At 49.3% G+C, this 14,538-nt stretch overlaps 2 protein-coding genes across 3 annotated transcripts in view; both read right to left on the bottom strand.

Moving 5' to 3' along the window:
• LOC122384474 (gamma-aminobutyric acid type B receptor subunit 2-like) overlaps positions 1–14,538 on the bottom strand; it is a 133,128-nt gene that overhangs the window by 70,740 nt on the left and 47,850 nt on the right. For both annotated transcript variants that reach the window (XM_043371889.1, XM_043371890.1), the window contains exons 2-3: positions 5,713–5,850; positions 4,833–5,000 (exon numbers count right to left, since the gene is read on the bottom strand). In XM_043371889.1, coding sequence (XP_043227824.1) covers positions 4,833–5,000; positions 5,713–5,850 — 306 coding nt within the window. The remainder of the gene's footprint in view (positions 1–4,832; positions 5,001–5,712; positions 5,851–14,538) is intronic.
• LOC122384475 (organic cation transporter protein-like) lies at positions 7,259–10,327 on the bottom strand. Its single transcript, XM_043371891.1, has one exon. The coding sequence runs from the start codon at positions 10,195–10,197 to the stop codon at positions 8,542–8,544; it is 1,656 nt and encodes a 551-aa protein (XP_043227826.1). The 5' UTR covers positions 10,198–10,327; the 3' UTR covers positions 7,259–8,541.

Here is a 14,538-nt window from a genome sequence, read left to right on the forward strand (position 1 = left end):
GCGAGGGTTAAGGTCAGGTTAAGGTCAAATCAAGGTCATTTACCTTAGATTACCTTAGTTGACTTTTTCAAGTTATACGATTTTTCTAGATGAGTGCTTGGAGCTTATTTCGAACTTAACACCCATTTGAAGATTTAAGTAGTTTTGGTGCCTAACGGAACATGCTACGAAGCCGTCAAAGGTAATCGACGCCTACCTTCTATGGATAGCCGGCAAGACACCTACTGGTCGGGCCTGACCTGACCCGGCCTAGCATGAAAACATCATCCTTGATCAAAACTAGCTTGAAATTCGTGATTAGCACCCCAAAAACCTCCAACCTCACTTTACAAAGTTACAACATTTTTCGATTTACCTATATCAAAGCTCTGTACTGAAGTTCAATAAGGTGAACATTGGCGGCGATAGCCAATAAAATGGACGCAGCGTTGCAAGGATGTTGTTGTTTTGTTCTAAAAGAACATTTGGCGATAGAAAAATAATGTCAACATGGTATCACCCCCATCCTCCCTCCTCCCAACTCCTATATTGACCGGAAACCCCCAGGCGGTGTGCTGCGGTCGGGTAACTCGCCGCGGCGCGGCCCGGCGGGGCGTAAGAAACCACGCGGCACCGTCTGCTTTGACGTCTCATAGTGACTGGTTTAGGCAAATTTCGGCAAAAAATGAGAGCTGCCCCCAATGCAGAAATTATTGGAGAACATTTTGATATACATTTCCACGCGTAACACCTCGTATCAAACTTTGTAAGGCAATAGTTTGCTTGTCAACTCTCTGAATCATGAAGCATTTTAACATTTTTAGCATTTCGGTCAAAAATTATACATTTGGATGAATTTTCGAAATTTTCGTGCATACCATCATCTTCCTTATAAGTCAAAGATAATGAAAACATGTCGCAACTATAACCTGCTGTTCAGGGAAACGAGTGAGAGGGCGTTTTATTGTAGTGTGCTTTTTCGCTGTATGCAGGTAGCACGACGCTGGTCAGGACGAAGCTACACTTTGAGATGTTTTTTGAGGCATAAGCAATCATTTTACAGACGATTTAAGGTGTGATTCGGATGCGCTGGACAATTCTACGTGGAATGAATAACAAAAAAGTGGAAATCGAAATACTTTAACTTGCCACTTAATGCGTGCTAGGATGGCATAAGTCCCCACGGTGCGCCGACCTGCTTTGTAGGCGCCCGTTGTCCGGCCACCCGCTTTTTGTAAGCGATTACGTGCTGGACGCACAAAGAGGTAGAAAAGGAAACCTGATATTGGCCAGAAGCCTCAGGCAAAGTGTATGCAGTGGCACGCCTGGGAAGCCGAGTTCGGAAACTCACAAATTATTCGTACACGTTTTAACGTCTTCTCAGCCTGAACAAATATTACCGGCGAAATAAAACTTGCCATTAGAAATGGATATTTTCATTGGTGTTATTGTTGGACGCACTTCGCAGAAAACGCAGCTTACGAGATACAGGAGATACGAGTTGTTACGAGAGCACTCAGCACTCATTTATCTTCGATACTGTTTGCAGTGTATAGGAGTTATTCAGTTTCAAGACATGTATTAGTTACATGTGAGCAAAATGATTGTCTAGCTTGACATGCGCAAGAAAGACTAATGGCTCTCGGTAGAATGTTGAACCATTGCGCCCCCGACAGCGCCTTCATATCAGCCGAGCCCATATCACCCGTTGTCATGGATTCCATTTCCCTTTGGACGGCAGGCTGGTCGGGCTCCCTCTGCAGGCTGGTCGGGCTCCCTCTGCGGGCTATCACTGTGCCTCTGTCGCCTTTCACTTGAGTCGGGAGGATTGATGAACGAACGGAGCCCACATGGGCGTCGATTTATGATCAAAGCGATCGAAGACGATGGCCCAGAATAACTCTCCGTCATTGCAAATGAAACTAAATGGAGTGTGCCAGCGCTAACCACTCTCCCTAGCAGGTGGGCTTTTAAACATATGATGGTCAGCTGGTCTTGCTGCCAGTTTTATGCATGGCAAGTATAATCAAATAGGTAAGTGAGACACTCCAAATTAAATTGGCATAAATTCTTATTTCGGAAGCTTCAGACTTCAGTTTATGATTTACGTTGCCTATCGCCGTCCAATGCCAGCGCTTTTGCTTTTTTATTTTGATATTTTAGCTAATGAAATGCTCCACCTCCCATCTTTGCCTGGAAAAGTTTTAAGCCCGGCGTGACCAGTCACAATAGATCATCATCCGGACTGGCTTGCATTCAGAACTTGGCTAAAGCCACGCGCTTAAACTCGGAAATGCCTGGGGCGCTGCGTGCCGGCCGCTAACAAAGTCCGTCGGCGCCGGCCGCGGCAGCGCTGTCCCGTCGGCAGCCGGAGCCATCGACTATTCTTGCCGCACATACGGCGGGCGCATGACACCGTAAAAGGCGCGACCGGAGGCCCAGCGGCCAATCTCCACAGTCCTACCGGCATCGGGCGAGACACTGATGAGCACTAAAAGGCGGAGAGCCGGGCTGCCGGCGACCCCGCGGCCCACGCCGCCGCGTCATGGCACTGGTTGCCTGTTATATGCAGATGATGTGAAACTGTTCCACCGAGTGGGGTCCGATGATGATGTCGCTCTACTTCAGGCTGACTTAGACAATCTTCATAACTGGTGTAAAACATGGAAGCTAAAACTCAATCCGGTTAAATGTCAGACGATCACTTTCACCCTCAGGACATCTCCCATTCAGTCGACCTACAGTGTGAATGGTCACGAGCTCACTCGTTGTCAAGAGGTACGCGATTTAGGGATCCTTTTGGACGCTAAGCTTACATTTGCGCAGCATGTTGACGCCACCATACGGAAATGTAATAAGATGTTAGGCCTAATAATGCGCAGTGTGCAGTTGCCTCGATGTCCCCGGCGGGTCAAATTCAATCGAACTGCGCTGCTTGCCGCCTACAAGGCTCACGTTCGCTCGATTGCTGAGTACGGCAGCGTTATTTGGAGCGGCGCAGCAAAAACCCACCTTGTGCGACTTGAGCGAATGCAGCATCGTTTTTTGATGTGGCTGGCATCGAATTCGGATGGAGATGGCTCCAGTCTCGATTACGTGCGCCTCTTGAACCGCTTTGGTCTGTGCTCGATTAAGTCCCGCTTTGTACAGGCCGACCTTTCTTTCCTACTCAACGTGTATCGCAGTAGGATCGACTGTCCCTACCTGTTGGCAGTCTTTGGCCTAGCAGTCCCCAACAGACGCTCTCGACAGACAGGGCTGTTCCATGTACCGTTCGGTCGTGTGAATACTGTGAAGTCAGGGTTCACTGTCCGTATCCCTGCACTTTGTAATCGCTTCTTGCAGCATACACCCACTGCTGACATGTTGGCATCATCGGGTTCCGTTTTATCGGACATCCGAGAGTTTGCTCGCTCTCAGGGGACGTACATGTAATGTGCAGAATTCATTGTAATGTGCAATGTGCATGTGCTGCGTCACCTATTTTAATCGTGACTGCCACTGTAAATGGGCTGCAAGGCCTGTAGTCGGCTATTACAAATACAAGAATACAAGAATACAAGAATACACAGTAGGTACCCCCAGCGGGTCAGAAACGGGTCTGACACGGTTTGTGTCGAGCCCGTTCAGACAAGATTCTAACATGAGGTATTAGTTGTTCAAGACAAAAAGTTGCACGCTACACTTCGACAAAATGATATCGAACAATTGCATGCTAACTTGGCCTGAAATAGGGGCAGTAATCTAGAAGTTCTTCCGTGCTACAAATATTCACAAATATTTTATTGTCTCGTTAATGTGAATAATACAGTATGCAAACGGGTTGACATTAGTCATGACTCATGTTGGAAGCTGCACCCTTTTCATTTATATCATATGACTATTTCATTGTCAACGTGACCGTAGCACACTACTCGTATGTCTGATTGTCAAGCAACAGAGTCATGTTTAGTTAAAGCGTGGCATTCGTTACCTGTTGTAAATGTCTAATGACCGCAGCACGGACGTATGAATCATTTATCGACCGCTGTAGCCTACATGCAGCGACTAATTCCATTTGTCGGCTGGTTGCAGGTCACCAAGTCGAGTACATATAAGAATACTTCTCGGTACCTTATGCAAGAAACTCCGTCCGGCTAGTTATTGCTGTTTACATAACGGTGAAACATTGTAGAACTTGCATTAACAAACTTTGCGCATTCAACTTCGTAATTAAGTTCAAAGCGTGCTCATTATTTGATTCCGTACTGATGAAGCTAAACGCTAATGCTGTGGCCAACTTTATTGTTCATTACCTGGTTCCGCTGCACCCTGTGAGGACTGTGATGGAAGGCCCCCCAGTCCCCGCTAACCCCTAGTGGTTTCGCTGCACCCTGTGACACCGAGCCGCACCGCTCATTGACCGCGTGCCCAGCGGCCTGTTTAATTGCTCCAAACGGCTGCCACGGAGTACGAAACACCGCGGGACCATTCATTAGCGCGTGGACTGTGTCCGCTAGTAACCGCCACTGGTGATCAAGGTCCTAAACGGAACTGATGCAACCAAATAATATCATTCCTTCGCCGGTCAATCCCTCTACTGATATTATTAGCATTGGTGCATACCCTTACATGTTAGACCGTGCCATCTACATGGCGTTAGAAGAGGCACTTGCTGAGTTAGAGCCCAAGCGGCCGTGAAGGAATCACACATAAACGGTAAAAAGTCAGGGAAACAATGTAATGCCAACGAAAGCTATACAGTTAGTATGTGACATGATACTTTGTGATACTATCTGTCCACGAGGACGCAACATTCGCATCTTTTTGGTAAATTGAGGGGGCGTATCAGAATTAATGACAATGTTACGTACCAGTGTGTAGCGGGGGTCATCCTGGCAGAGTGTGCCGACCCTCTTCCAGCCGTGCAGTTTGACAAACTCCACGCGAGCCACGTCCAGGTAGCGCACGTTGGGCACGATCCGGTAAAAGTTTGGAAAGTTGCGCTTGGTGAACATCGGGTGCGTGTTGGCGTAGGAGAGCTGTAAAACCACAAACAGGTGGCCGTGAGGCGAAAACAAAACGGAACGGCGCTGAAAAAGTTAAACGCACAAATGCGTCGTGTTTTGCGGAATCAAAACTGCCGAGTTCACTTCCCTGTCTGGGCTTCCCGGAAAGGGAAATATAACGACAGATGGTTGTCTTTAATCTAGGTTCAGGTAAATAAGACAAACATTCCTGAACCGAACCTTCCGAATGATTTACTCGTAATTAATTTCAGATGTAGATCAAACACAGCCGACTGCGATACACTTGGAAATCAATGGGTGATTCGCGACCCTTCCAGCCCGCTGGCGGCGGCCGCTGTTGCGTGACCGGCGCATTGTGTGCTGATGATAGCCCTCATTGGCGTCATTGGGGGAATTTACGCCGCGCCCCACCGCCGAAATTGCCGCCGGTGGACGGTGCCAAATGCCCCAATGAACCGGCCATCAGCCAAGATTTATCACGAGTCGGGACCGAGAGTGTAAAAAGATGAACCAGAGTCGCAGTGAAAGTGCTGTATGGTCGGATTGGCAGTGGATATTCATAGCTTTCTAGAGATTTTACTGCCGCAGCTGAAACTCCGAGCAAAGTGCCGCTACAGTGCACCAGAAAAAAGCACAGCGCAGCACAGAATCGGACTGCCCCGTCACCCGTACCGTCCTCCCAGCCGCGCCGTCTGCCGGAGGTGTGCGTCGATCAGGGGCTCACCTGGGCCAGATTCCAGTGTTTGGACGCCTTGGCGATCGGATCTGTGACGTGCGTGCACGCCGCCCCGAACAGCACCATCTTGTGCGACCCGTTCGACATCATGTCGAAGAACGCCTTCATCGCCACAGCTGAGCTGCACTGAAATCACAAGAGGCGGAACAACGGGTCACAATAGTGAAACGTCATATGCTAGGGAGTGAGGTCAGCCCATCAACTGAACAAGGTCAAGCTGAGCCTTCGAATGCCCTTGGAGAGAGTACTCGGTACTCCACAATCAGCACGCTGGGTGACCATCGAAAAACAAATCACAATGGCAACACACGATGCGCAGACTATTTTGTATAAATACCCTGCCAGCTCGTTTTGTAAATCGACCCGGCGCGGCGGTGGGGCGGCGGCAGCTCGTCACTGGGGAGACAGCGGCAGCAGCGGCACCGTCCGCCGGCACCGCGGCGAACAGTGCACACTTCATTTCCGCCACCTGACTGGTTTCATTTGTGTAAGTGATGATGGCAGCAAAGATGGCCGACGGCAAGGAGGGAGGGGCGAGCAGACCGGTATTACGGCCCGGCCCGGAGAGGAGTGGTGTCAGTTCACGGGGTCCACGGCAGGAGTGGAAAGAATTCTAAGCAACTTGGAACTTCCTTAATATTTATCTATGAACGTGGGACCTTTGAAAGTTTCTGAGAACTTTATGAAGTTAGTTTAGATCAGTAAGTCGCAACTAGTGGATGCCAGCTAACGTAATATTTGGTAAATGTTGAAGCAAGATCTCTTTGAACTATAATAAACCTAGTTGCCAAGTAGCAACTGCAACAGAAACCCCATTCAATTACAGTTCTTATCAAGGTATTGCTGACGGATGCACCATACAGCCTCATCCTTTTTTTTAATCACCAGCCAGCTCCACCAGAAAACTCCCAATCAGGATCTACAGCAGTATGTAGGCTGAGACTGTCCAGTTCCTTGGAGTCCATTAACGCTCGTTAAGACGGGCCGACCTGCGGACATCCGCCGCCCGCGGTGCGCTGACCGGCCGCACTGCCGACCGCTCAGCGGACATAACCGAACTCCGTGTCCGGGCCGGCTGCTGATGACCGTTAGGGGCGTGACCGGGGCGCGCAATGAGCCCCCCCCCCCCACCCCACCCCCAACCACAGCTCCCAGCGGCGCCGACAGATTCCGACCGGGAGCCAGAAGTTGAGATCCGGCTGCTGCAACTTGCAGTGGATCGTAAGCGTGAGTTATGATCGGTCAGAATGAACGATGAGCAATAACACTACCGATGCGCGGCCAGGATTCATTTCTCATTTGGCGTTGGGCCGAGTTGGACGGTTGGCGGTGTGGTGGTGCCATGAGGGGATGATGGTGTCGTAAGTCCGACAGCGTAAAACAAATTCGTGTCCGGGTTGAAGTCGTTCGTGGCGCTGTAAAGTGTCGAACGTGACGGCGGCTGGAGCGGGTTCCGGCCCATCGTTCCGGCCGCGTCGGGCCGTTTTATGCAACACGGGACAGCACGGTGCACGGCCGCAATCGAGTTCCCGAGTGGAGTGCGCCGTTTATTGCGTGTCCGGCCGGGGAGCGCACGGTCAAATCAGTGGCGTCACTCATCGGGCGACGCACCTGTCCGACGCACGGCTGCCGGGTGCCATAAAACACACATCCAATATCACTGGCCGTCAATGGGGCGCTGTCGGCTGCCGTTATCGAAATAGTCCCATGTTACTGGCCGTCGGTGGCCGCTCACATTGACGGACCCAGTGGTGCACGCTGCACCACCGCGGCGGCTCGATAAATCGAACGGCCGCCGCCCGCCATCAGCCGTTATGCCTCGGGTTTGTGGCTGGCGCTGGTAGGCTTTTACGCCCCTGGCAGGCGCTACTCCCCCCCCTCGTCGCGACCCCTCCCACACACGGCGAAAGCACCCGTCAGCGTACACAATGGCCACATAGAGACGGCGGCTTCTGGGGGCAACAGTTCCACCCTGTGGTAATAGCGCTCAGTCATATACGGCTCCGCAAAAGTAGAAGCAGCGGTAATAGCAGTGGCAGTTGTAACATTAGCCTGCAGTGGCAGCGGGGCACTGTGGCAGCAGTAGCAGGAGCGGCAGCAGCAACAGTAAACGGTTTTGCGTGTATCAGAATTGCTGAAAACGGTCTTATTCTTCTGTATCTCAGATCAGTTGTTTAAAATGTAATAAAACGTTTATCAAAAGTAACCTCCAATATATTGAAACGCAAGCCCATGGTGTCATCAAGTCCGCAGTATACCTCCCCTCCTCATCCGGCACTGGATGTCTGCGAATTCCGTCACGGCCTCTCAGCCTGGGCGGAGTGTCTCTGTACCGGGGAGAGCGCGGTCATTGGTATTCCGGCCGAGCCGATATGGCCGGCCGTGACCGGGGAAGGACGCACTGCAGCAGTGTGTGTCCCGGCTTATTCTCGACGGTCAGACGAGATTCGGTCATGGTTATCCAGAAATCGTGTGGAACTGAATAAAGGACGCACTTGAGAGGCATTGCAAACAGATTGGAGAGTGTGCCGCGAGTTCGTGACAAACCTGAGAACGAAAACAGTACAATAACAACGATGAACGGGGAAAATTGGTTCTAGGGCTTTGAACAAATCAGGCCTTACCTACATACAGCAAGGGAGTCTGGTCTCATTCTGACATTCAGCCCAGCACCGCACGACCCTCAATCAGCGAACGATAGACTCTGTTTTGGGAGCTAGTTAGTGGTAAAAGTCGTGTAATAAAATGCTTATTTTTGTTGATGTGGTCAAAGCTGGCATTTGCACACTGACCAGGCACTCATAGATGTGAACATGTTTAGTTGGATGTAACATCAGTTATCGTGCTGTCGTCACTGAGGGTCCGCTCGTACACGGCGCCCTTCTTGAAGCGTTTGCGATGAGCGGCGGCCTCCACGTCTGCCACCGTCTCGGGCATCGGTCTGCCGGCCGTCTCGGGCAGCAGCAGGGCCGCCAGGCTGGCCAGCAGCACCACGGCGCCGAACACGGCCGACGGCGCCAGCTCGTGCAGGCCGCTCACCAGGTCCACCACGAACGGCGAGACGGCGCCGCCGATCCGCGAGGCCGTCTGCTGGACGCCGAGCGCCAGGCCGCGCTGCTGCGTCGGCATGAACTCGGACACGTAGGAGAACATGTTGAACGCCGCCGAGACGCTCAGCTTTCCCACCAGACCCAGTACAAGCCACAGAGTGGCGTCCTTCTTGATGAAGACGAGGAACATCGCCATGGCCGTTGTGAACAGAAAGGTGATGAAGCAGCGACGCCGACCAAACCGGTTAAGCAGTGGGTAGATGAAACACGCAGGAATCTCCACGACTCCCGACAGCGCTACCGCTAGGTGAGGACTCGTGCTCAGCTGTGACATGTCGAAGGAGATGCCGAAGTATGAGCCGGCTATGGCAAAGCCGATGTACGTGCTCGCCAGGGTGTATCTGCGCATCCGCGGCGTCCGCACCAGGTCGAGCGCGCGCTGAAACGCAGAGTCTCGGCTGTCCCCCTTCAGGGCCTCCTCGCGAGCGATCAAAGTCTGGCGCACATCGGACATCATCTTGAGCACCTCGTCGTCCGACGGCATTGTTCTGCGGTTCCAGCGGGCGCCCTGACGCAGAACCTCCAGCGCCTCAGCGAACCGACCCTGGACGAGCAGCCAGCGCGGCGACTCGGGCATCAGCCAGAAGTTGGGCAGGAACAGCAGGCATGGGACGGCGAACGCCAGCTGCAGCAGCCAGCGCGTGCGGATGCCGTACGACGCGGCCGCCACCAGCATGGTTCCGAACGAGAACGGTAGGAAGGTGACGGTCGTCAGTGCCGCCCGGTGCTTGCAGCCGCTCAGCTCTGTCACCAGCACGAACTGGCTCGCGATCATGGAAGCCATGCAGAAGCCCGTGACGCCACGGATCACGACGAAGCTGACATAGTCGTCCACCAGCGCCGCGGAGAAGGAGCAGGCGATCACGAGCAACATCACTGGCAGGAAGACGGGTCGGCGTCCGAACCTGTCCGTCAGCTGCCCGCCGAGCAGCGAGCCGACGATCCCTCCCAGCATCAGCACAGACTGCAGCATCGACAGCATCGGCTTGCGGCCGCACACCAGGTTCCACTCGGTCACCACGGTCGACTCGTACATGGACGTGTCGAACACCCAGCGCGAGCAGGCCACCCCGGAGGCGTTGGTCTGGTGACACTGAGGAGTACCCTCCGGCAGAGACTCGAACGTGGCGTTGGTGTCGAGCCCGTCAGCGCACTTGAACGCCGGCGTGGCGCCGATGAACATCATCGACATGGAGAAAGACGGGAAGATGAGCCACATGACGGACATGTAGCTGATCAGCATCACCTGCCAGCGCCCGGTGCCGCAGCACCGCTCCAGCACGTCTTCAAACACCACAGCGGCCTGTCCTCTGCTAGCTTCGTCAGTTACCGGCTGTAACATCTCTTTGTCGGTTCCTGTCATCTTCAGAGAAGCCGCTTCTTTTTTCCGGCAGTTTGTTCCTCGCGTTTCTGTGTGCTCTCTCGGCGGACGAGTGGCCCTTTGGCGGAGTTGTCCGACGACCTGTGACCGTCTCGGCGCTGAACGCTCGGGCGACTGCGGATGGGCCCACGCGCTGACTGTCTCAGCTGCATACCTACCGCTTATAATGATCTCCTGTCACTCAAGACTGTTTGGCCGACACGGCAGGAGGCAAACACAGTCCAGAACTGGTAATCGACCAAGACATTATGCTTAGGCGTTTAACCCTATTCCTGGCGGGCTCCGCCGGGACAAGAAACTGGCGGGGGGGCCGATTCGGCCCCCCCCCCCTGAGATCTCGAGAACGAAGCAAGATAGCGACAAGCGGTAAACGGCATCGGATACGCATGGACAAGGTCTACAATTTTTACAAAGGTCATTTTCAGGTCAGGTCAAAGATGACGTCACAGGGGTCGAAAAAGTCAAAATGGCGGCGCTAGATATGGAGAGAGTTTTTTCTCGAATAACTTTCGAATTAGTCAAGATAGGAACAAACTAAGGGCATCATCGTGATCCTCTCGTCAATCCGCATCGAATGATATGTATGTTGACCTCGAAAGGTCAAGGTCAAAGGTTGACCTCAGGTCACGTGACCTCGAGGTCATCATGTATATCATTCGATGCGTCTTGAGGAGCTGAACACAATGAGACCATCCACGCGTCTGTATCTTGTTCCTGTACGGAGTTATTGGCCAAAAACCTTTAGTGACCTTTGATGACGTCACATGACCTCACAGCTGCCCAACAGCAAAACAGACCTCAAGGTAGTGAAGGTTGATCGTATATGAAGTCATGTATGGTATATGGGGCCATTCCGACCCGTTTTAGTGGTAAAAACAGGGAGTTGATTTTTCCCCCATTGACTTATAATGGGGAGGTCGCGAAATTGACCTGACCTTAGGTCACTGATATCAAAATTCCGAGATATACAAATTGCACATACTGGTACCCTAACTAAAGCCTGAAGAGAAGAAATTGATCGGTCAAAAACTCTAGCTCTGGCGTGATTGCAAACTTTTCTGAGGTAGGGTCACCAAACCGCCTCTGGTGACCTGACCTGAGGTCAGATCAACTCAAAATTTTCAGACGTGTTGCGTAGAAGCCTTATAGGAAAAGTCAGAAAATTTGAGCTTCCTAGCTCAACGCGTTTGGGAGAAATAACCAAAAAACCTCAGGGGGGGCTCCTGAGGCCCCCCCCCCCGCCAGGAATAGGGTTAAAACACAGTTAACTCTGCAGTGTGTTTGTTTTAAGAAGATCCGGCACTAAAACGTCCTAGGCTGCTAGTTTATCAATGCTGTGGTAAGTTCCAATGGCTAGCGAACATTCACAGCGCAACGAACATTAGGTGCAAATATGAGCGACGAATAAATATGTGCTAAAAAACAAGTTTCAGACTCATTAGGTGTGATAAAACTCAGCAGCCTCGGAACGGGTTTTCGCAATTGTTTGCAAATATTTGCAGATCTTATTTTCGTTCATTCACCTCTAATCTATCCCATTCCCAAATACGTACCGATCACCGTAAATTGCATGATACCCTTTCGTTATACAAAATTCAAAGACATCCCAAAAACATTTTCGGAAAAGACTGAATATAAAGCAAAACAAATATCAAATCTGCCTTAGTTAAAAGCCCAGTAAATAACTGAAGGCTTATTACCAATAACTAGTAACACCGTTCGTTAAAATTTGTCTTCAACTGAAACAGATTAAAGGGACCCTCCCACCTTCAAAAAAGTTAATGAATTGGCATAAAAGTGATGTAGCGTGAATCACAAAGAGCGAAAATGAACATCTACCAAATTTTACCGGAAAATATTCACCCGTTTTCGAGATATAAGACTTTTATTTTTGTTTACTTTTTGGGAACTCCGCTGTTTCTATGACGTCACATAAAGGTTTTCTTTACGTCGGCATTTGGAAGCAATAATTTGGTATCAAAGTGCGACAAATATTGCGCGAATGATGCGTTTATCTTATCAAGGTCAATATATGATGGCCAATGAAGGATTCCAGGACAATTCTTATGGCATTTCTTCGTATCGCAATTCTTCGTCTGCAAATCTTCGTCAGGGCATTTATTCGTATCGCATTACTTTGTCTCGCATCAGGGTATATGAAAATCGGCTCGCATTTCTTCTTCAACGCAAATATATGCAAGAGTAAGCATTGAGGGACAAATAAATGCACCGACGAAGATTTGTAGACGAAGAAATGCGGACGAAAAATTGTGCTACGAAGAAATGTCATGCGAGGATTTGTTCGGGTACCATGACATTTATGTGATTTCAAAGTCAAGGTTCACAGCTGATTTGCTAAATCAAGCCAAGAATCCAAACTATCAAAAAACTATAAATATTTGTTTGTCTGTCACAGAGGTCTCAAGCAATATAAGGTTTACATATATTGAATCAAAAATCTACTGCCACAACTCACATCTCCTGCCTTAGTTTATCATTGTTGTTTTAACTTGCTTTCAAGAGAAACGGAAGCCAGTATCTGATATCACTTCAGATGATTGTTTCAAGATCTGAGTTCAAATGGAAATAAAAGCAAGATCAAGATGAAACAGGGATTATTGCTGTTAAAGTAGTTTGGCCATGATACAACAAGCACATAAATCATTAGCCAAATCAAATACTGGTTGGTTTGTCAAGATGTTTGTTGTCTGTCGTCTGTCGAGCTGCTATGAACACTGAACGCTCTCACTCTTACTTTGAAGAGAGTAGTTTAAGTTGAATGGTAGTGAGCTGTAATTAGACAAAGCAGCTATTCAGTGCTCACATCAAGCCAGGCTAGGAAATGGCATCAACTGTGGTGGGAGGAAGCAGGTTCGGCAGCCCTATATGTTGTAAACTTCTGTTGTGTCTTGTGTTTGATCAACTGATGTTTTCTGCTGTTTTGTGCAGTGATAGTAGCAGGTAACTGCATGCTTGTCAAATTATGTGAATAAACGAATTCATAACATTGCATTTTTCTCTCCATGCAAGGAACAAGTAAGATGTTGTAGAAAATGTAATAGAGGGCTGCATTGCTGATTTTGCACTTTATCAGAGCTTTATTTAGAATTGCTTTCCTGAAAGCTACACACAGGCCACAGTACTGAAATTCACAATGTCATAGCTTTAGGCAGAAAAAAAAGAAAAGACTTACCTAGGTAAAATTGGCTGAAAGTATGGCAGAGCAGGTCTTCATGCGTATGCCCATCCGTGTGCTTGCCGAAGCCGAACTGACTGCAACACATTAACTCTGACCCACCATGGTGGCTGGCATATCCTGAACTTTCACCACTCTAAACAAGACAACTTTCAGCCCTCAGCATTGTATTAAAACACTGTACATGACACTCAAAATTTGTTTCAGTGCCATCCACGGACAACATCAGTCGCCATTCACCAGGCCAGTAAAAACAGAATAGATAATAGCTTCAAACCCATGTAGTCAGAGTTACTAGGTCTGCACCTCAAAACAAAATCCAGGTGACATTCACCACGCCAGTAAAAAACAGGTACCTAGGTAACGTAACAGCTTCAAATCTGGTAACATGTTGGTCGGACTTAACACTACCATATTTACATGGAATAATATGATACCAAACAATAGTGCAACCATTCTGGATAACAAAAGTGTATGATAAAATTAATTTAGAAAACTTTGGCAGCATGATTTACGAGCACAGGCAGGTGTTACCTACCAGCCTTCTCAATGCTCGTAAAACCAACATTGTGGTTTTGATTTTACCTTACATGATAACACACTTGGCTGCAATGGCACATTTAATTTAATACTGTGAAAAGACCAGTTATAACCACTTCACAAGCACAATTGCACCTCATGCCGACATCCTTTACCAAAGACAGTCAGCAGCGTCTTTCGTCAAAACTGGATGATCAATCCCCTTCAACTATTAACATCAAAAATATTTCTTCATGGTGTGATCTCCATATGGAAACCTTGCAGGAAAAGAATTAATGTCAATTGTCAGCTCTTCAAAATTTCTTTGGACTTTAACTTGGAGTACCATATCCAGTTTGCTTTGATATTTTGTTTTTTATTCCATGTTGAAGTTGAACACCAAGCTCCAGATATAGCAGGCAGCTTGATCATCTTCGGCCTTGGTATAATATCAGTCCAAGTTCCAGTGGTGGGTATCTTCTAATATTCAAATTAAAATGAAAAGCAATAGGCTTTCTCAGCGCCGACGACGGATTTCACGTTGATAACAAAGGGAGCTCAAGGTCAGCAAAACTCGGGTTCAAGGAATGGCGGGCGTTGAAATGACT

This window comes from Amphibalanus amphitrite, unplaced genomic scaffold (assembly GCF_019059575.1).
Source record: "Amphibalanus amphitrite isolate SeventyFive unplaced genomic scaffold, NRLGWU_Aamphi_draft 000191F_arrow, whole genome shotgun sequence".
In the NCBI taxonomy this organism is placed as follows: Eukaryota; Metazoa; Arthropoda; class Thecostraca; order Balanomorpha; family Balanidae; genus Amphibalanus; species Amphibalanus amphitrite.

Excerpts from the sequence above, each read along its gene's own strand:
- LOC122384475 (XM_043371891.1), bottom strand. The coding sequence starts at position 10,197 with ATGACAGGAACCGACAAAGAGATGTTACAGCCGGTAACTGACGAAGCT.